General features: G+C 43.3%; 1 protein-coding gene across 1 annotated transcript; it reads left to right on the forward strand.

The window, feature by feature from the left end:
* The first annotated feature begins 287 nt into the window (after window positions 1-287).
* Window positions 288-20,295, forward strand: ctnnbip1 (catenin, beta interacting protein 1). Its single transcript, XM_079181493.1, has 4 exons — window positions 288-400; window positions 7,759-7,873; window positions 9,147-9,237; window positions 17,426-20,295. Exons 2-4 carry the CDS (start codon window positions 7,778-7,780, stop codon window positions 17,482-17,484), a joined length of 246 nt encoding a protein of 81 aa, XP_079037619.1. The 5' UTR covers window positions 288-400; window positions 7,759-7,777; the 3' UTR covers window positions 17,485-20,295.
* The last annotated feature ends 2,219 nt before the right edge of the window (window positions 20,296-22,514 follow it).

The following is a 22,514-nucleotide window of genomic DNA, read 5'->3' on the forward strand; positions in this document are numbered from 1 at the left end:
AAGGAAGTTTGAATTAGCCCCACCTTAACTTTACTACATTAGTGATGCTTACACGTTAATGCATTCCTAATTATAATCCAGTGATATGAAATACATTATTCTGAAAAGGGCCATTCTGCGTAGTGAGTACTTTTACTTTACCCTATGTAAGATTTTAAACGATGCATTGTTACTTTCAGCAATAGATCCTACATGTAGTGATGTATTCTCGTCTGTGCCGGGGGCGCCCCCTGTGGCCGGTAGCGGTACTGAACATCCAGCAGGACTCTCGCTGCGTTGAGTCAGTAGTTCTCCGAAGCTTCTGCCGACTGGAGGGATGTGACCCCGGAACAGGACGCCCTCCTACAACAACACACCATTCAAACAGAGCATAGAAGAAAGAAAAGCTGGACCAGGAGGGGTAAGCGCATATGCTCCGTTGTCTCGACGAGGCGCACATTGTCAGGGGCTTTTGAATCGATACGTGCGTTTGATTCCCGGCGTCTACACTTCTGGCAGAGAGCAGCGGTACCTGGATGGTGTTTGCACCCATAGGAACTTCATTCAGGCTTTTGTCTCGGGCATGCTAGCGAGCTAGCTCGGCTGGTTAGCATCGGCTGCTTTTGGGAAATGTATCCCCGGGGTTTGGCGGAGACTAAATTAAATCACCGTCAGGGCAAAATGAACGTGACTTTTAAAGTAATTGAGTGTACCGTCCATGTATGTTTTACCACGACGGATATTGATGAAGATTCATGTCGAAAATGCGCTGAAGGCTCGCTGCTTGCTAGCAAGAGCGCTGCTACAGTTTGAACAGTGTGTGTCCCGCAACATGATAACAAGATCCTTCATGATGTGTGTCCATCTCTGAGAAAACCAACCGGCTCTTCTTTCAATGTCGGCGTCCACACGTTTATTTGTTGTTCTATTTCAGTCAGAGGTTAAAGAAGAAGAAAACTAACATGATCAAAAAGTCGGAACAATCTCAGCTAACGTGTGTGCAACGTTGTGCAGACAAACGTTGCCGTTAGGTTGTATCAGTTTGGTCCACTTGCAACGTCACCAACGTTCTGATGTTAACGCATCTTAAACGAGGACATCACAACAGGGATTCAGCAGACTTCGTGTACACAATGCACGCCTACATGAAGTGTTAAAGACAAACTGCAGACCCATTTGTCCCACTCACCAAACACCTACCAGTCAGCCATGGTAATGATTAGGCATAGAGAACATCCAATGCTGCCCAGACACAGAAGCTACTTTCTTTACATTTTGTTTTTTCATGTTCAAGTTTTCTTTTCACACAACTCCTACATTGGGTTTTCTATTTTTGGATGCATTGTGCCACGCTGCCTTTTACAGTGTCTGCTCCCCCCCCCACACACACATGTCAGAGAGCTGACAACCCTTTGAGTGGTGAAGCTGGCGCCCTGCCGGCAGCGGGGGCATTGATGAGTGCTGCAGTCAGTGGGTTTCAGGGTTTGGCCACGGGCGAGCGTTCTGAATCCTCCTGGCAACTAGCAGAGTTGGTCACGGACCACAGTAGGCCATGCCCGCCTTAGTTTGCACATTCCCCTCACTGGATGGATATTTGGAGCGCGATTAGGACCCCATGGCCTTGCGTCCCTCGCCTCCTCACGGAGTCCTCACGGGACCTCATCAGCTGCCCGTGAGCGGAGTTTGGGAGTGAGGGCTGGTTCATTTCACAACCTCTTGCTCTGTGCTTGGCACACACACACTTGTCAGGCTGTCAGCATTTACTCTGCCCCCAAAGTGGCCTGTTGTGGCCTGACACGGCGATACCGGAGCCGCTTGGATCCATTCGTGGCTTACGCACCCATTCCAGATGACGGAGGCCTCCGGATGACCACCAAACGTTTTTTAAAGACACAAACTATAGAGTGCATAGCCATCTTTTCTGCTCACAGTTCTTTGTCTTTTGTGCATCCTGCACATTTGCAAGGAATTGTATTGTTCCATCACATACATCGTATAACTTTTAAGAATTTCATTCCCTGCGTTGGCACGTTTGAAATCTTGCAGCCGCACCCCCGAGGGACCAGCTTAAGGCAGCAGCTTCTGTTTCAATTCCCTTGAGGGACCCTGAGGAGTGAGCTAAGATGTTCTGAGATCATAGACGAGATTTAATTATGGTATATCGCATCCATGGGCGGGGGAAAACTCAGTTGTATCAAAATTGGTATTGTGGAAACATTTGCAAGATCAGGTTGCCAGGTTTTGCTTAAAAACTGTCATTAGTAGAAGCTAAATAATGGGGACAATATTTATTTTTTACTGGGTAGGAAAAGTTTTCTAGTGGCTTACGGTATAAATATGTCAAATGTCCTGCCTGCTGTAATAGGGCCTAGTATCTACATAATGTGGCACAGAAATAGTCAAAGGACAGTTAAGCACACCCAGAAACCCAGCTATGAACTAAGCCTGTACAGTTGAGCGGGATTGTTTGAGTTCATGCCTCACGTGGTGACAACAAGACATGACCTACTTATCAATCATGTTTACACAATCCAGTTCATCACCATTGTCCCAAAATACTGTAGCCATTGTTGTGGGCACTGTACATATGTGAGGAGATGGCTTCACACAAAAGACAGCATGCAGATATCCAGCAAGTCCAAGCCAGAGCTTTTCTGGTCTGCAATGTCCCCCCGTCTGGCTCCTGCCGTTTCCAGACCCGACCCAAAGGGAGACACTCTGCTGGGTGTCCCGCTGCTCTAAGGGTTTCGTTGTGTCTCCTGCGGGTTTGGATGGGTAGAGACTGGTTGATGGGACTTGCATCACTATGAAAATTGTCGTAGGATTTCTTTTTTTGTTGTGCTGAAACATTTAGTCGATTGACAGAAATAAATTGTCAACACCTTTTGATAGTCTATCGATCATATTAATTAATCAAGAAAAATAGCCATTTAGTGGCTCCAACATCTAAAATGTGAGTATTTTCTTCCATTTACTGTTTTACATCATTGTGAATTGTAAATTCGCAATTTTTTCTATACTGTTATATGGCGTCGTGACACGATTTCTTAAAGTCACAAGATAAACGAGCTAATTGTTTTATTTTGCTGAATTATGGAGTTGAAAAAGAATATTGTTCTGTCCTAATTTCAGTAGACCACTAGTTTTAATTGGTTTCGTGACATGGTAAGCCAACAATAGGTGTGTGTGTGTGTGTGTGTGTGTGTGTGTGTGTGTGTGTGTGTGTGTGTGTGTGTGTGTGTGTGTGTGTGTGTGTGTGTGTGTGTGTGTGTGTGTGTGTGTGTGTGTGTGTGTGTGTGTGTGTGTGTGTGTGTGTGTGTGTGTACCTGTACCTGCAGGGACACAGCTGTTCTTCAGAACCAGGCCAGGTTGTTGGCAGCTCAGCTGGCAGCCACACCAGACTTCTAGCGTACTGAAGTTTCTCACACGTTTGTTTGGGATGTTGGCGCAGCTCATGATTGCATTCTTAGTTATTTTGCGGTTTTGGCTGGAGGCTGTTGACCTCTCGGGGGTCTTCCAGAGTTCAGGCTTTTAGCGGCATTTGTGTAAAGCTAAACTTGGTTTGTCAGTCAACTTAGAAGTTTGTTTCTTGTTTTTTTTGTTCGTGGGGGGGAATTTGATTTCTCAAGCTTTCAGACGTTGTGTGTTATGTGCACAGCTGATTCTAGAGCCAATAACAAACCTGCCATGTGTGACTGGGCCGGTGCACTTTGGCAGCCTCTGCCCTTCATGACCCTCAGTAAATCTGAGGGCCGATCACATTGCACACTGTAATCTCCGTCAGCAGATGCCCACTCCACTGTGTGGCCCGGCCACAGTGTTGAAGGTCCTCTTCATGTTTTTTGTTTCGCAGAGACACTAATGGACACTGATACACGAGTGTACATAAGAAATCTGGAATGCAGAGGCCATGCAGTGGATAGGCGTCGCTCTATTTTTTTTAAGCGGCATTACTAAGTGTGTAATTCTCAGTCATGTGCAGTAGCTGTGTGAAATGTTGCCGTACTTGAAGTTAACGCTGAAAACTCCATACACTGACACAAGGCTGACCTGCTAGAAAGCATTAACTGGTTAACATGGGTACAAAGATTAAGCTGCGCCTCAGCATCACACAACAATATATTGATTTCCATATTAATATAACTAACTAACTACCACGTGTTCAGATTTGATGGCCCTCGTGTTGCTTTTTTCTTTGAGATTTCCCTGCTCAGTGGTAGCTGGGCTGCCTAGAGGGGCTCGATGTCTCCACCCAACATGACAACACTGACAAGAACCCAACACGGGCACGGGGGGGGGGGGTAGGCCTAGATCAGCATTAAAGAAAGCCTTTGATTACGTCTGGAATATTAGCCCTCGAGGGATTAGTATTGAGCCAGCCCACCTCGAGAACCGAACATCAGGCACACACAAAGGACTCTGACAGGATCCCTATTGTGGTCCTTGAAATGATTTCAGTCTTGTTACACAGAAGAGCGTGAACATCAGAATAACGCTAGAATGACCCAAGTAGGCTAAACATAGGAAGGTTTCTTTCCAGAACTCTATTTATAGGTTTTTAGCGGAGTTGTGTCACTTGTCACGGCATCCTGATCAAATCTATCTGTGTCATTTCTTTTCTTCCTTTTTTTTTGCCATTTTTCAAAGCAGCCTTGATAGAAATAATTCAGTGGATGTGTCAGATCAAACAGCGTTCATACAAAAAGCAGCTGAGGTCTAGCCGTCTGTCAAGGAGTGGTCTAGATGTACCCGACAACTTCAGACATTGTCCTCTGTAAGAGTTTGTCTTCCCAGGAGAGTTCAGAACACAGCTGGAAAAGACATTACAGGAAAATCATCCAAGTCTCTTACAATCATATTGGTCAGTCTGGATTCTGTGTAATAAAAAGTTGGATGTTTGGAAAGTTGGTTCTACCAAAAAAAGCAAGCAATTTGAACCTCACCTTTAGGCTCTAGTCATTCTTCCCTATTGTTTACCTATTGAACAATGAAGCGAATGATCATAACAAAAATAGTTAGTTGCAAAATGATCATCGTCAAATAGCCCATTTAAAGATACAGGCCACTCATAATACACTCGCCAACAGTGACAACACCCAGTATGTGATTTTTGGCTTTAAAATCATGTTGAGCTGGACTTTATCTTGACCCGGTGTGTTTTTAAAATGCTGTAATCCAACAGTGATACCCAGGAAGCCATTATGTAGAGGTTAAGTCTGTGGCACTGTGGCATTGTATGCCAGGCAGCCGAGTACCATCTGGCGCATTGTTGGAATTATAAACATGGTTGGAAAGCTAGTTTGCTCAGCAGGATCGCACGGATGAAACTACCCGTTACGAAATTTTGCACAATGTTAATCGCTGTTGTATGCATGTTGTCGTCCAGTTCACTGAGGACCAGAACTGTCATGATTCACAGTTCTGTAGCTGCCCAAAATAGTCCTCTACAAATGAGTGTTTCTGCCCCTTCCAGCCTGAGAAAGAACTGGTGAAATCCAAAAAAAGAATGACTCCTTTCCCTTTCCTCTTTTTTTAAAGTGACAATGGAAGATCACTGATCAACCTCATTTACATTTCTGTGATTTTTCTACCCGGGATGGGATTTTTGCACACTACTTTTGTTCTTCTTATAGCAGATATATTGCTGTGGAAGTGGGATAAGCTACATTGTGTTTTTCCGGCTGGTTGAATATACAAATTGCAACCCTCAAAACAGCAGCCTGGGCAGAGATGGTACTAAATATGGCCAGTTTTTATACTTCAAACGCAAACATCAGAGGATCAGAAATGCCTCAGTCATGAAAGCAGAGGGCCTATTTACAGATGATGAATGTGGAATATATATCCGCCTTTTGTGCTGCGGCGGACGTGAAAATGGTTAAATTGTCACGTCTCAAAATATGCCTGAATATCAATGGATGTTTGGTACATCGTCGTCGTCTTTTAAAAAAAATCTCAAGACAAGATGGCACCCTTTGACAGTTAGAGTAGTACTGTTCTCTTCAGTCACTCTCTGCTCTCTATCCAGTCTCACACGGTGACCGGTTCATTCCCAGTGTGCTTCTGATGCACGCCGACTGGCGCTCCTGAGTTTATATCAAGCTTCATTCCGTGTGTCGTCTCTCTGCCTCGAGTCTTAGCTCTTCCATTTGTCTGGCGAAAGGAGCTTTGAAACTTGATCAAACGTGTCACTGCTGCTGATATGAAAACACTGCCACCTCTTTCACCCTCGCCGGCAATATATCCTCCCTGAAGGTGTACGGAGCAACTGACACCAGCGAGATCTTTTCATGTTGCTTCGAGACTTCAGCGGCTCTCCGATTTTAAACGATGCCTGGCTCTCAGGTGGAAGTGAACACCTGATGTACTCATCTTCCCCCTCATTCAGTGTCCTGTGGCTGAAAACAGACACGAAGACAAAGTCAAGTGTTATTTGCTTGCTCTAAACAACCACCAAAGATTGCTATAATTCTAAGGACTATAGCCAGAAGCTTGGGCTCCAGCTGCTCTGATCTGGATGAATCCACACGCTCACAGTGGCACCCAAACGCCAGCCAATGGCCAACGATGCCCCATTCATCCTTCTCCCCCCTCCGGGCTCTGGGAAGTGGGGACGACGAGCCAGCTCCTCAATTAAATATAACCCCACATCAAACGGCCTGTCAACATGCATTAGTGGTCCTTTGTATAGATAAGAGGCCAAAATAAATAGCCAGAACTATCATAGTCAGTGCGGCTCCCTCTGGCTTTTTACGACAGATTCTTAGGGGAGAACGAATCCTGACTGGCATACTGATATTCTCTCCATGAAATCCTTTTTTTATTTTTAAGACCAGATTCATCCTTTTCAATGTATTTTTCTTCTCTGTGAGTAATTTTGTCTTTTAGCTATTTCAATTAGTACATTCAGGCTGCACGTCACGCCGCGCTGCATGCCTCGTCTTGTTGGTGTGTCGTAACGGAGATGTAATGCGACAACAGCTGACCTTGATGTGTGTGTGCGCTATCACAGCGGAACCTATCCCTTTTCTGTCATCCGCATTAGCTTTGGCAGCTCCTTTTATCGCCTTCGCCCCCCCTTTTTTTTTCCTTCCCCCGTGCCTATATTTTGCATCTCTGCAGACTGACAGAGAAAATAGGTCATTAGTTAGACGGAGAATATGAGATGGAAGGAGCAGGCAGGGGCGAGATCTGTGTGAAAACTGCCATGCAATATTAATGACAGCCATTCACGCTGTGAATGTGCCGAGCCTGCACTGTGACTGCACTGAGACGAGGCCTCTGATTTATATCACCAGTGGTGTTAGACAATGTGATAAGCACTTCATTTATATAATACAACAACAGTCTGGCTCATTTACCCTAAATCTGAGACCTCTAGTTCCAGCCTAGTACGGTACGTCTGAAAAGTCAGGTCAGAAAAACATATGATTGAAATGCAGTCAGAATCATAGACCGTATAAGAAATCGATGTGATCACAGTGACATCACGCATTGGTTTGTGTGCAGCAGTTATGAAGCCTCGAGCTCTGCATTTTGGCCGTCGCCATTTTGGCATTTTGCAACCACAAGACACAGAAGAGGGCGGAGCTAAGTACAGCTGAACGAGACGTTTTTAGGCCACTAACAATGTCTGTCGGTTTATGGCCTGTCAGATAATGTGGCCCGAAACAACCTCAATCTTTACGTATTTTTAACTTCTAATAACACTGTGAGTGTTTTGTGTTGCTTAGATTTTTTTGCAGTTCTTGTGTAACATGGATTTGTTTGTGTGTCCAGAGCCACAGGAGCAGGGGGGATGAACCGCGAGGAGGCCCCGGGGAAGTCTCCTGAAGACATGTACGTCCAACAGAAAGTGCGGGTCCTGCTCATGCTAAAGAAGATGGGATCAAATGTGAGTGCAGTCTCTCGACCAACACAAACTGTGTCCATGTGACATTTAATGTTTCAGTTTTCACATTTTACAGGTTTAAAAAATAAATTCTAGCGTTGCTTTTTGTCCAGCTCATGCACACCACAAAGACCAACAAACATTATTACCGTCATACCGTTATGTTTCTGTCATTGGTCAGATGAAATTAGAAGACCCTTTTACACTTACTTTGAAAAGAAACACGCAAAGATTGGCTCTTAGAGCAAACAAAGCCAGACAGACTTCAAAACAGATTCACAATATATAAAGACCTCCATTCGAGTCGTCTATGCTTTGATTTTTTATGAGTGGTGTGGCACATGTCTTTTCTGGTGCAGAGGCCCGATGCTAAAAGTGAAATAGAAATTGACTGTATTCTTAATTTTATTGGTGGCCTTCTCAATCCATCGAAGTCCCCTGTTGGTCTCTGTATAGCAGCTTGGAAACCACAGTTATGTTTCTGGAGGGAATACATAACTGTGCAGCTCCAGATATGTGTTATATGTTCAGCTCAGGTAGTGACAATGATTCAGGTATTGAATGACATTGTGGAGGAATTGAGCAGAGATGAACTGATTTAGAACCTCTGAAGATCAAAGAAGCAGAGAAATCTAAAGCTTACAGAAGCAAGTATGTTATGTGAACCTGTCGGCCTTTAAACCTTTCTTTTTAAAAGATAAGAAGATTTAAAAATGACTTTTTTTAAACCTGTGTGGAAAAGAAACCAAAAAGTCAGAGAGACGACTCTCCTCTCGTCCTCTCACATCACTCTGTTGCTCTTTTTGAACGGCGGAAATATGAATCCATATATATGAATCCAAGTGTTTTCGTAGGTTTGTTGCTATAAGGACATTTTATACAAGTAGGTGTTGGTTTCCAGGCAACAAACAAGTGTTTTGCAAAGCTAAAACCACAGAGTTGACACACTTGTTACCAGGAGACAACATGATCAGATGCTCTACTTTCGGTGACTGACGGCAGCTAATTTTCTTAAAAAACATCTCTTTCACTTTCTAAATGAGAGAACGGTCAAATATCAAAAACGGTCAAAAAACGGTCAAAAAAACACAAATGAATTATTTCTAATACCTAATTCTATCTCAAAATATAAAGTATCATGGATCCAGAAATAACACGCGCCTATGGGAGAATCATGTTGATTGATATTATTATGAGAAGAGCATTTGTGTGTTCTCCCTCGAGATAAGAATTCAGTTTGAAAACTTGATTTGTCACTTTGTTCACTCCTCTTCAGCTCACGCCCAGCGAAGAGGCTTTTCTCCGGAATTACGCAGGTGTGGTCCACAGTCAGATGAGCCAGCTACCACAGCACAACATAGACCAGGGTAAGGCTGTGACACACACACACACACACACACACACACACACACACACACATTTAAAGTGTTGTTGAAGGTATACGGGTAGAATGCGTTTTGCATGCCACTTTCACATGTCACAGAAGTGCTACTTTTTCCAGACCGCAAAAACGAGGGGAAATCCCTCCGCGCACACACATCGCTCCTCTTGAGTCCTTTAACCCCCAGCAGGCCTAACAGGTTTCCCTTACTGTGCACTGACGCTGACTCAGCAGCCCACCAGCACTGCGAGATTACTAACGCAGCAAACAAGTACGGCTGACTGGAACCGAGGGACTCACCCTCTGCATGAGTGCATCGCTGCTTTCACCGCTGCCTCTCACGGATGGCCCAGACAGAGTTGAGATATATCGACGTGTTTATGCGATTAAGCAAATCACTGTTCGTTATGGTTGTTGCAAGACTTGTCTTGTACTGACCTTACATGTGATGGTCATGCTTTTTCAGGGCATCAGGGGGTGCTGTTGAGCTTTGTTAATCTCTACAGTTTTTACATTTTTCAAACCACAAGAGGGTGCTGGATGAAATAAAACGGTGTGTGTGGGGAGAGTGACACTGCAGTTACCCGGAAAAGCAGCAGCAAATTGTTTTAAAAAAAATATTTTCTGTAAGTACACTTATCAGCTGCTTTCCAGGCTGTCAGATAGGAGCCCTGCTGTCCTCCTGTGGTAAACCTGCGGGGGCCCAGGCCTCGCTTTGTCCCTTCTGCTATTAGTCCCTTCGGGGAGCTTTAAGTCAGGAAAATTGCTTGCAACACTTCACCTACAATGAAGCGTTATGTCTCCTTGTCCGTGTCCTTTCCGTGCAAGGAAAACAATCATCGTTGTTTGAAGTGATAAATATGTGATTTTCTGTGGAGAAGGATTTGATTTTACAGGGTATTAAGGAGGCGAGTAAAAGGCGCAGTGACTTTGTCTTTTTGTCCTCCTCTGTTGTTTTTTATTATATTTGTTTTAACCGACAGGGTAATAAAATTGCGTAGTCACATTTAGTTAAATTCAGGGTCATTCTGGGGAAATGTGCTGCACCTTTTTATAATTTAAATGTGTATAATTGCGTCATGGGCATGCAGTGTGGGTTGCTTTATCAAGCAGCAGAACATGAAGCGTTGCATCAGATGGGAGGGGTGGTAGCGGGTCTTAAAAAGTTCAACACCAGCATCAGCACAGATTTTAAGTTATTCCTTTTTGAAGGATGTTTTCTGTATGATTTAAACAACTTCAAACAAGATGTCAGTCTGTGCTCCGTACCCTCCGCCTCTGTCTTCATGCCCTTTAGTAGATAAAGCACTCCGTGTCTCTGTGCTATCAATACAGCTAAGAAGAGCCTCATTAATTATGGACGAACAGGACTGGTGAAAGGTGCTCCCAGTATGCATTATGCATCGCAAAAATAGACACATTTAGTGTAATTTGGCGGCTTGCCACCTCCTCAGTGTGCCAATAAATTATTTGTGGTGCGCATCTTCTCCAAAGTACTGTGATTAGGCGTGTAGATAGCTGCGCGTTAATCACTTTTAAATATTCAGCGCTAAAGGACAGCAGTTTGTAGGTATCAGCACATTCGGGATCCTTTTGAGGTAGCGTGAAGAGGAAAGTCCACTATTTGATCTCATTTAGACTTGGTAATGTGGGGGGGGGGGGGGGTAGATGAAAGGAAGCATTTCATTACCTAGCAACTTGCGCAGTCGTTGTGCCTCTTAAAATTTTATTTGACAGAAGCACAGCTTTCAAACTAAACCCCCCCCCAGTGTGAATTACTACAAAGTGAGGTTTCATTTGATTCCTGTTTAAAATATACAGTAGGTAATCGTGCGTTTTGGGGAAAAGACACTCGCGTTGATTGAATTTCAATGTGTTAATTATACTGGACATGAGTGTGGAGGTAAATCAGGTCGGACTCTCGGCGGTTCACTCTGTTCTCGCGTCACTCTCGTGACAGTAGACCTTCCCCTCACCTCTCTGTATGCAGCAGTAGTGCTGCAGCTCCAGCAGACACCGTCTGGTTGTTTGTCTTTGTCTGATCGTGCATCAATGATGTATCTGCTCACAGACCGCATACGGGTCTGGTAAAGTAGCTTCAATTCATTGTATTACTTCTGAACAGGTTAGCTTGAGCACTATTTTCCAATTTAAGAAGACAATTTCTAAGAATATCGACTGAGTTCAAATGTCTTTTTCAGCTGTAGACATTAACTCCACACTGCTTTTTGAAGCGTAATATTGGTTTAGTAATAAAAAAAAAAGCACACCGTTTTCAGGTTTCTGCTTCTTGTGGAACCGGATGTGGGTCTCCAGGTATCCTTTGGTGCTGAAGCTCTTGTTGCAAAAGCTACATCTGAACGGCTTCTCCCCGGTGTGGGTCAGCAGGTGGGCGTTCAGTCATTGCTGCTTAGCTTGCTGTTTTGAAGAGTAATAGTAGATGACTCACCTCTTTCAGCTTGTCAAATAATACCGTTTAATCAGCTACTCTAAAGGTTTATAGAATATTTCATAAGCTACTCCTTATACAATGTGAGTTGTGTGTATGTCGTTGAATTGGAAAAGCAAAACCATGTTATTGTTATTGGAGCCATCTGACCATTAAAGGTCATAGCTAAGCTCCAACCAGAGAGATTTTTTTCGTCTACTATATCCAGCGACAGCTTGGGCATGCTGATGCAGGATGCTTCGATACCGGCGTCCTCGAGGGGTCTCGGCACAGAGCCGCGGTGTTACGTGTCAGACACGGCCTCATTGATCGGGTGGCGGCATGCTTAGAGGGCGCCGAGGGCACTATCCCGCTGTGGAGACGCACTCAGGTATTGATTACTCTCAGTCGAGGCCGGGCTGTACTCGGGAAATGTTAGATAGAAGTGCAGGTGTGAGAGCGGAACAAAAGCTAATGTGCCAAATGGGTTACATTGTTGCCGTTGCCAGCTTTGGCATATTCTGATAAGAAAACACTAAGTTGTAGGTGTTGCCGTCTATTCTGTCCATCACATGTGATCGGACTGATTGAAACGTTCAAACCCTGAATCATTCCCTCAAACTCTGAGCAGCTGTCCAATGTTATTCCGGGTCTGCCGTTCGTATTTCTTTTATGTCTTTGGGTCACAGAATTAGCATTTTTACATGTTTTAATTGGCTGATTACCATACATGCAAAAACGTGCATTTGTTTTGCAATTTTAATCAGGCCAAATAGGAATTCTCTGCACAAACGGCTCTGGAGCTTCTTCCTCATTCAGCCTCTTCAGCTGTAACACCGTGATGTAGCTGAGGAGCGGAGGGCTGCGTCTGAACGCCGTTGTTGTGATTTGAAAATGAAGTGTGAACTCGTTAAGTGAGGCCTGTTTTGTTGAGGCTATGTTTTAGTGTGAATTGAATACTATCTGTGCTGCAGAGTTTTTAGAGCACGATATGAGGCGAACAGACGTTTTTGTCTTTACAATCAGGCTGCCATTGTTCCCTCTTCAACTCCTATTCAAGGCTATTTTGTGACTGACGACATGTCACTTTAAACAAAAGACTTTGTCAGAGCCACACATACAGCCGGCAATCTCCCGACTTGTTATCTTGTCTGATTTGACGAGGGAAGTTTACTCCTCCTCAGAAGGATGTCTGAGGGAGGATGGACGAGGATGGGGTTGTCATAGCAGCCTCGGTTGTCCCAGGAAAGCTCCGGCTTCCTGCGAGCTTCGGTGTTGCTGCAACGTGCCGGGTCGGTAGCTTGGAGCAGGTGTCATTAGGGGGCCTGGAGGCAAGCTGGAGTGCTAATTACACAGCCATGGTGTGATATTACAATCTCTCGCAGTCGGTCTCGTCCTGTCTCTTGTTTCAACTTTCACTGCAGCCCTATCGATGCACAACGTTACAATCCTGTATCTTTTAAAGCCAGCTTTTCAAGCCAAAGCCATGTGTCAGTAACTCGGGCCGGGGCAGAGTGGTATTGATTCTTACTTTATCTCGTTCGTCACTGCAGCATGAATCAGAGCCGACGACTCCGATTTATGAAGTGGCTCAAATCACTGAAACACAGAGACTGGTTTTCCTTAAATACGCTCTCATCTCTGGGCCTTAAACTTCATGTCAAAGCTTGTTAAAATCTCTGAAATATCACATATGTGTGAATGACATTCAATGGATGCATATGTTATGTACTTAATGAGATTTTATTAGGTTTACCCTATCTGTTAAAACATAATTGAATTGATGACATTGCCAAGATAACAATTTCATACAATACTTATGTGAACTGAGAATAATTATACGAGTGGCAGGAAGTAATAAAGTAAAATGAGATTAATGCAGAGTTGAAAAGAAAGCGATACGTGACTTTATACTTCAACAATACGCTGTTAATGTGCAGTTATGTGATGCAGATAATTCCTGAAATGTGTTGTGTCAAATGTTGAGCTGGACCACACACACACTCGTTGTGTGTCGTGCTTCTCAACCCGCCCCGGCCTGAAGTCGTTTTCAATGGTGGGGGGGGGGGGGGGGGGGGGGGGGGGGGGGTCGCGTGTCTTTATCCTCTCAGCTGACCCGGCACAGACCGTGACCTCAGATGATGTCGCTGCTCAGACTGAAACCTCGGCGCTTCCTCACTGGAGTCACCGTGTGGCTGCTTCTCTGCTCATTCAGACAGCAGGGACTTGAGTGACGCAGCAAAGTGCTTTTTACTTCAAACAAACTCCCTTTTGGGTTCATTTCACAGCTTTCGTGTCCATAGAGGTTTCCTTGGGACTTTGTGTGTTTTGAGTTAATTTCGGGCTACCTTTCATCAACCACACATTGATTCAATGACGTGTGAAGAAAGACTTTTGTTTGCTCGTGTATCAGTTCTGGTGAATAGACGGCGTTCTGGTTCTGGCTGCTTTTGGACGAGGCTAGGGATGCAAATACTGATTATTCATTTATCGCTCTTATTTCTTTCATTTGTGTTTATTAACTAAATGATAAAAGTGCCTTTCAAAAAATCTCCCACGCTGTTCAAATTGCTGGTTTTGTTTCTGATCAACCGGAGGAAACCAAAAGATAGACAGACATTTCTGTGTGATATGTGACGTAACAGTTGCTTAAATGTTCACTCGCTCAACCTATATAATCATTGTTTTAGCACTAGTGGTGGATATAATGGTGCATAATGTGAGTTTGAGACATGGTGTCATCAATAGTCACTCTTTTTTTTTTATACATTTTATTTGAAAACAAAAACACTAGTTCTACTTTAACCTCTCTGTTGCATTTGAGGTGGATTTTCTTGCTCTCAAAGTATTTATTGAGGACAAATGGGATGATATGCCCGTTGTTGCTGTTATTTATGTAATCCACCGTCCGGAGCCGCTTTGTCCGCCCCCACCAGGCTGGATGAGTACAGGGATCAGTGCACAGCGGAGGGAGGGGCCGGAGAGCGGACTGACACAGATCCTAACAAACGAGCTGTTTGCTCATAGGCAGCAGCAGCAGCAGCCTGCCGTCCTCTGATGCAGGCTGATTTTTATCTGTCGCTAGGCAACAGCTTTGAGGGACCTGACGTCTCCATCGAATTGGCGTGTGTGTGTGTGTGTGTGTGTGTGTGTGTGTGTGTGTGTGTGTGTGTGTGTGTGTGTGTGTGTGTGTGTGTGTGTGTGTGTGTGTGTGTGTGTGTGTGTGTGTGTGTGTGTGTGTGTGTGTGTGTGTGTGTGTGTGTGTGTGGGTGGGGGGGGGGGGGGTGTAAGAGAGACACACAAGGCGGGGTCCGCACATCACTCCCCGTCAAAAGTACAACCGATATAGCTCGGCCGTCCACTTGGCTCGGTGGATGTATTTCGGTCGTTGGGCTCAAGTTCCGACGTGTCCTTCCTCTGAACTGCCTGTTACACAACGGTGGACTTATTCACACAAAATGATTTAGACTGACGTTCATTGTGATCGATGAGTGTCCTTGCGGCAAAAAGCATCATCTTGAACAGAAGTGCTGTTCAGCAGCAGCGTCGCTCCGGTCGAGTTTCCCGTTGTGTGGCATTACATAAGTGTCTGTTGTTGAAGCATCATCACCGCTACGTGCTGCCTCAAAGCAGATGAGATACATTTTTTCATGTCTCTAGTTTCTTCTTCTCCTGCATCCTTTTTTTTTTGCCATAACCCCATTTGGTTGGCCAATGAGCTTTCAAGAGGAACTTGAGATATATAAACCCCCTCCCCTCCCCCCAAAGAAAAAGCAACATGGTAATCATCTTCCCCGTAGAGAAACGCAAAATTCTGTGTTTGGAGTGTCTGTGCTGTCTGATGAGGAGGGTCCGCCCTTTGTGCCAAATACATGTGGAAGCTCACAGCCCCTGGCCTACTTTCATATCTCCACAATAATTAAATCTTAACAAGCAATTGAGGGCTGTGGTGTGAAGTTTTTTTAAATTTTTTTATAGCAGACGTTCACGAGGTGCCGTTTGAAATCCTCAAGTCTCTGCAAAGGTGTGGAACTCTGTGTTGATGATATTTACGTGAGCGTAGCTTACTGTAGGCTGTGGCACCACGTTGTCGTTCGCCGCTCTTGTCTTGAAGAGACGCCTTTTTAATTAACGGTTTGAGGAGACTGGAGATGTTGCTGTATTTGTGGTCTCAATCAATTTCCTTCCATTACACAGAAGCAAATTCATTTCACCAGGCTGCCGAGCATGACGGTGCAAGACGGACTTCATACTTTCCTACTTCATCTGACAGAAGCGTTTTTTAGCTCGCTCTCTTTCTTTTTTAGAGAGTCTACAGACTGCATTGATGAAATTTAAACGTGTCAAGTCCTTTCCAAAAAATCCTGCCTGTATGAAGGAACAGTTAGTCCTCAGGATATATGAGGAGGTGAACGAGCGTTGTGTAATTTTCTCGTTATCTTAGGCAAACAGAATTGGAAAATGTTCATTCATTTGTCAGAGAGAAACTGTCTCAGCAGGTGTGGGCCGGCCCGAACGACTTGATGAATCGCAGTTGGCAACAGACTAATGAGTGATTCCTCGTTAAACAAACGCCAGCTGACAAAGTCTTATTGTGTAGCTGGCATTAGTAGACTCCACCCATAGGAGACGGTAATTATCGGCTTGTCTTCGTTAACTTGGTGAAAGTGAAAGAGGCACAAAAGGAGAAGGAAGAAGCACAACCCTGTGTGCTGTAGATCACTTCAGTCTCTTTTCTGTGTGCTCGTTGATCCTTTTTTTTCCCCCCAGAGCTTAGTGAGGTTTAATATCATCAGCTGGAATCTAGTATTGTTTACTCACAGACAATCTTGCCTGAGCTGCAGCAACATAGGAGATTGAATGACATAGAAGCCTCAGATCTAAGCGTTATCATGGCAGAGCAGGACGCCGCTGTCAGCAGTATCCCCGGTCAGGGCGCTGCGATGGCTGGCGGTGGCTTTCCACACAGCAGGTGAACCCGCTTTCACCCAAAAGTATTTTGACGCTGTTGTATTCTCTCTCTGGTTTATTGTCACAACTGACAAGGATTTACAGGATACTGTCAGGATCCATTGACCCGTAGAAAACACTCACTCACCTCACACTTTGCACTAAAATCTGCTGTGGATGATCCGATCACGAGTTAATAGTTCATAACATGTGGAAGACTTACTGAGGTTCAAACAACAGTGAGACAGAAAAGCGCCCGTGGTTGCATGTTTCTAAATCTATACCGAACTGATCCCAGTCAATTACTTGCAACACGCTTTAGCCCCTTATGGATGCATGTGAATGTGTGTTTCTGTCAATCGAAGTGTTTGGTTCACTTGGACAGAAACTACTACTACCCAGTGTCGGTGTAAAGCATCGAGATTCCTGTTAGACACGGAAGTAGATATCATTTTTCTGTCAGAGACATCTGGTATAAAGTGGTATAAAAGTGACGATATGTCTTAAATTTTATCCTCTTTGAATCAAAAAATAAGAATTAAAGTCTTCAGTTGATAAGAACTCACACATTTGGTTTTTCAGGATGTTTGGTTTGTATTATGAATCAGATTTTGGCCTCTATAAAAATACACAATAACACTTAATTCCCAAACAGTTTCCTTAAACAGTTACAGTAAATTAGATTGTCATTCGTTTCCATGAATGCCCTTTTAGGATGTTGCAGAACCATGTTGGGTTAATATCGTTATTGTTATTGTTTGGAGGACTTACCTGACAATCTACTGTTGGTTTTCAGGTGCCGAGGACGTGGTGATGGCGTTCTCGCGGTCAGAGGCGGAGGACCGACGACAGTGACCCTGGGCTCTCCCCCCCCACCCCCCCACCCCTTTCCACCCCACTGCATCTCCCCCACCCTCTTCCCGCACGTGATCCACAGCAACTCCACAAACACGACACTGATGAGCTCAGGAGAAGAGGGGAAGAGACACCAGGAGGTGGCTGCCTCGCTCTCCCCCCCCCCCCCCCACTCCTCATACAAGCTGGCGACCATTACCTGAGCTGCACTCAAGTGCTTCGCTGTGGGTCGAAGCCTCAGCAACAAGGCAGTCAGTGCAAACACTCACAGATTGTGTGGATGAATATCAAATGTAGGTTTTTCTTCTTCTTTTTTTGTGGGTGGGTTGGCTTTGTTTTGTATTATTTTGTCTGTGTTGAGACTTTAGGCAGTGTTACATGTTATATCGGCTGTGGTCACTGGAGGAAGTGACCAGTCAGCAGATAATTGAAGCAAAGAGAAATGTAGATCTGGTCAAGCAGCGAGTGTGAGGGGAGAGATTTTTTTTTTTTAATTATTTCTGCTTACCCTGATGGGGCTGAAATTGTTTTTCATTTAGCTGTTGTGTTCTAAAGGCTTTTGTATTCTGTCACACAAGGGGCCTCATTCATAAACGTTTTGTGTGTATAAATAGAGGCGCGATAGACGGGTTCTTCATCTCCCACGCAGATGTCGGGATGTTTCAAGCGTCGACACGCTTTCTTCAACCTGCATGCCGAAGGCCAAGTAGTCAAATAGAATCTAATGTATTCATATCTCTTCTCAGACAATTAATTTCACTTTAAATCAAATTCCGGCCTGTTTATTTTTCACCTTCTTGTGGCAGAAAGTCAGTCGTAGAACCTAGACACGCTCATCGAGCGCCTCAACATGTCGTTTAGGTATCGAACTTGATTCTCTTACTTAGAGTGATCAGGCGGCGCTCACTGCTGCTGTGGCGCGCTTATTTTCTCTTAATGGTCAAACCAGAAATGACAACAAACACAAAACAGTTGAACCGACTAAAGACCAAATTTTTCTTTTTGTATTTGCAGTCTGACCTTTTGTTCGCGTACAAATACTAGAATGATACCCTGAGTGATGTGTGTGCCTTAACACTCGCAACAGGCCCGTCGTTAATCATTCATGTTTGATTACGGGGCTCAACAGAGCCGGATGACGAGGCTAATAGCATGATGGAAATGGAAAACTGCGTTAGACGAAGAGTATTTTTGAGCGCACGCCGTTGTCCTCTCGACGAATCGTCGGCACCGTTTTCTAAACGAGGCCCCGCTTGTTGTTCTGCTGCTTTCTTTTGAACCGTAGGCTGTTGAGAGTGCAGCAATGCTTTTCTCTGGAGGAAGGTGCAAGAATTAACGACACTAGCAGACATAATCACATGAAACACAGGTGTACACATTCTCCCCAAACAAACACTGGTTTTGGGTTATTGTGACATGTCAAACCTTTTTTTTTTTATTGTACAGATAGTTGGGAAAATTGATTGTGCCAATTGTATTTTAATTTTTTTGTTGTTTTTTTTTTTATCTGTAAGATAACATTAACATAATGGATTGAGAAAATTGATAAGAGACGAGACGCTGTAGTTGTAATTTATTGTTTACTGAATTGACTTCCTCGAACACATTAAAGATGGAGAACCAGTAGATAGTTTAACGTCAGCCGCAGCTCTGTTCACACTAAAATCACACAAACTCTACATTTTTACCTGCCTGTGACTAAACATGGAAGCTGTGTGCTATTTCTGACTGTACTGTATCTCTTGCACTATTATCAATGGGATATTTGCAAAAAATACATTTTGATATTTAGTGCAGAGATTTTATGTTTGGATTCAATGGATAAAAGAAAACTTTGTAACCATGTTTTTATTCCTTCGCTGATTTAAAAAAAAAAAGAAAAGTTTCTTCTCTGTGTTAATTGACTCAACTGGAAAAACTCAAATGAATATTTGTTAACAACCAACATGTTTTTCTAGTGACATGATCAATATTTAATGTATTTTAAGTACAGTTTGTCAGCTTGTATAACTTAAAAAATAATTGTAACGTAATTTTTTGAAGCCAAGCATGTCTGCCTTGTGGTTTATAATGTTCATTCAAGTGGCGCGTCCGTGGCACGTCGGCCATTGTTTGTACATTCTTGACGTTTGTGGAAGCTACTAGCTCTTTTAAAATGTTTCAGAAAAAAAAAAAAATCATTTCTTGTATGGGTAAAGTGTGATCCATTTATTTGTTGTTGGCAATAACTTCTATTTGAATGTCCTCCGTAATCATTGCGACGTAATCAGCCAACAGATCTATCACGCTGTCCGCCTACGACAAAGACTTTAGTCTTTTTATGTTTACTCTTGTTTTTAAACATTCTTTATTTGTCTATGCATTGTTTTTCTCTCTCTCTCTCTCTCTAAAAGGCGTCTTACTGTACATTTAACTATCAAGGTTGTTCCACAGCCTTTATTCAAGGTGTGTGTGTGTGTGTGTGTGTGTGTGTGTGTGTGTGTGTGTGTGTGTGTGTGTGTGTGTGTGTGTGTGTGTGTGTGTGTGTGTGTGTGTGTGTGTGTGTGTGTGTGTGTGTGTGTGTGTGTGTGTGTGTGTGTGTGTGATCATCGTTTCAGCATGCTGTTAAGTTTGACTAGGATCGATGTATCTTTTTACTGTGATGACCTGACGTTGCCTAATTGTTCTTTTTTGCGTTGCTTTTGTATTTTATTTTCCTCTCAGTCGACATTGATTAGTTGGTTTTGTTTTGTATGGCTGCTGACCATGTCCTGACTTAATGCTTCCAAATCCTATACCAACTGAACCATTAAAGATATTTTAAACAGTGAACGGTGACTTTTCCTTCTTTTCTTTGTGTTCAGAAAGTGTTCATCGTAGTCATAATAAGGGTAAAATCATGTCTTACTTCAGTCTAAGTGAATGATGCAGTTTGTCTGCATATTTGATCAAATCTGAAATCTTAAGACCTTGGAAGCCGCAGATGACAACATCTCTACTCAAGGTCTGCTTGCTTGCTCAAACATATCTCTCTTCTTTTCTCAGTCATCAAACTTTAAAAGTTCGAACTTTGCCTTCTTCTCCACTTACTTGCTTGTTCTGAGCTTACAAATATATCAGTAGTTGTGAATTCTGAGAATTTCTGTAGAAGACCCAAAAAGGTTTTCAGATTTATAGATAGTGTGAACCTTTTACAGTTCAATGTCAAACTTCATTTGCTGAGATGAAGACAGTGTGATCTGGTCAAAAGCTCCAGAACAAGCGAGAAAGAGGGCCTTGAGCGGGCGTTAAGTCAGCGTTTTGAATTTTAAAACAGGTTTATAATTTTTTCTTAATCATTTACATGTTAGTTCTCATGCACATCACTTCATTCAAAGACAAACATTCTCGGCCTTTCAGCCACACAAGAACCTCCCAGTAACAGCACGGGCCCTGTGTGTTGAAGGACTCTCCTGTAAATCTCCTCGTCGCATGAAAACACCGTTTACCTTGTTAACTGACGGTAACTACCCACAGCCTCGTACATGTTCCTGTCAGCTGTTCAGGCAGATGTTTATACTGCCGACTGGTCATCAAGTTGGGACACGGGGCTCCATGTTTCTCCTGCGCTAATGATGAACATCTGTTCCCCGTTCACATGACTTTTTTTTCACAGATGCATAAAAAAAAATCCTGCAATTTAGAGGGAGCGAGCTCTGGGAATACCACGCCAGCTGTTGGCACGTTTTTCAATATTCATGCACCGCTTTACACTGTAGCTGTCATTTACTGACATGAAAACTTTCTCACTAGAACAACTTGCTGCTTAGTATTCGAACGCTAACGCTCAGTGCTGTATTGTGGTGTGATTACATGCACACCTCTCCTTCCATCCACATAAGCTCCTTCTCTCACTGTACACGTGAGCTCTGACGTGTTGATCCGATGTCAGACAGATCAGACCCAGAGCTCAGCAGACAGCACGAGCCAGCTGATAACTGCCACCGCCACAATCACATCACGTTATGCAACGGTGTGCATGTGTGTGTGTGTGTGTGTGTGTCTGGACAGCATACTGTAGTTGCTCTGTGCCTTGTGTCCACACTGACTGACGACAGCTAAAACAGCAGTTTTAGCAGAACAGGGTTTTATTAGTATGAATGGAACTTAAAGTGTCTCTCCATAGAGACTGTGCGCTGGAGAGGTCGTAGTGAAAAGCTTGCTCCTTTATAGAGAACAGTGTGTATGAGCTGCTTAAATTCATGTCAGTAACAATCGAAATGCCCCCCCAAAAAAGTATCAAAGCTTGGCTGCAGTATAATCTACTTCTCTGTCCATTCACCTGCTCAATATTCATGACAGTTGTCATTTTAGCAAAATAATCACATTTACTCGACATCTACATATTTTGGGTATAAATAGGACGGCACATATGGATGAATTGCAGAGAAGTGATTATTCAGATTGTTCTGAATGGGGGAATATTGTGATATTTCCTTGTAAGAATATAGCATACATCTTCCAGTAACACATCAAAACAAAACAAAACAGAACATTATATGTTTTATATGTACTTCTTTGATTTAAAATAGAATATTTGTGAGGCAAGTTTCGAATATATTGTACAATTTTGAAATATCAACAGAAAGAAAAGAAAATCATACAGGCCTAAAGTTTATCTTGTTGAAGGGCTATTTAGTTTCTCATCTCTTAGGCTCAAATATAAATGTGTTTTATGTGAACAGCCAACTCAGTCCTGCTTCATCCATATTTACAAAATACTGTTTCTCCACTCATATATTCAGGTTTCTCCCTTCTGTTTGTGAAATTGTCTCTTTTGGGACGTTTGCTTGAAAATAAATTATCCAATTATTGGAGTTTTACTATCAAAACCTTACCGGACACTGATCACAATATTTGTCAATTCTGACAAGAATAGTTCTATAAAATGTGAAATACAGTTTGTGTACGTTTATAATGACACATGTATAAAATATTCCTTTATTTCTCAGGTTAAATTAACTGTTTAAAACTCACTGGATTATGTGAAAAATGCATTGACAAAAAGCTGA

This window comes from Pholis gunnellus, assembly GCF_910591455.1.
Source record: "Pholis gunnellus genome assembly, chromosome: 2".
NCBI classification, from domain to species: domain Eukaryota; kingdom Metazoa; phylum Chordata; class Actinopteri; order Perciformes; family Pholidae; genus Pholis; species Pholis gunnellus.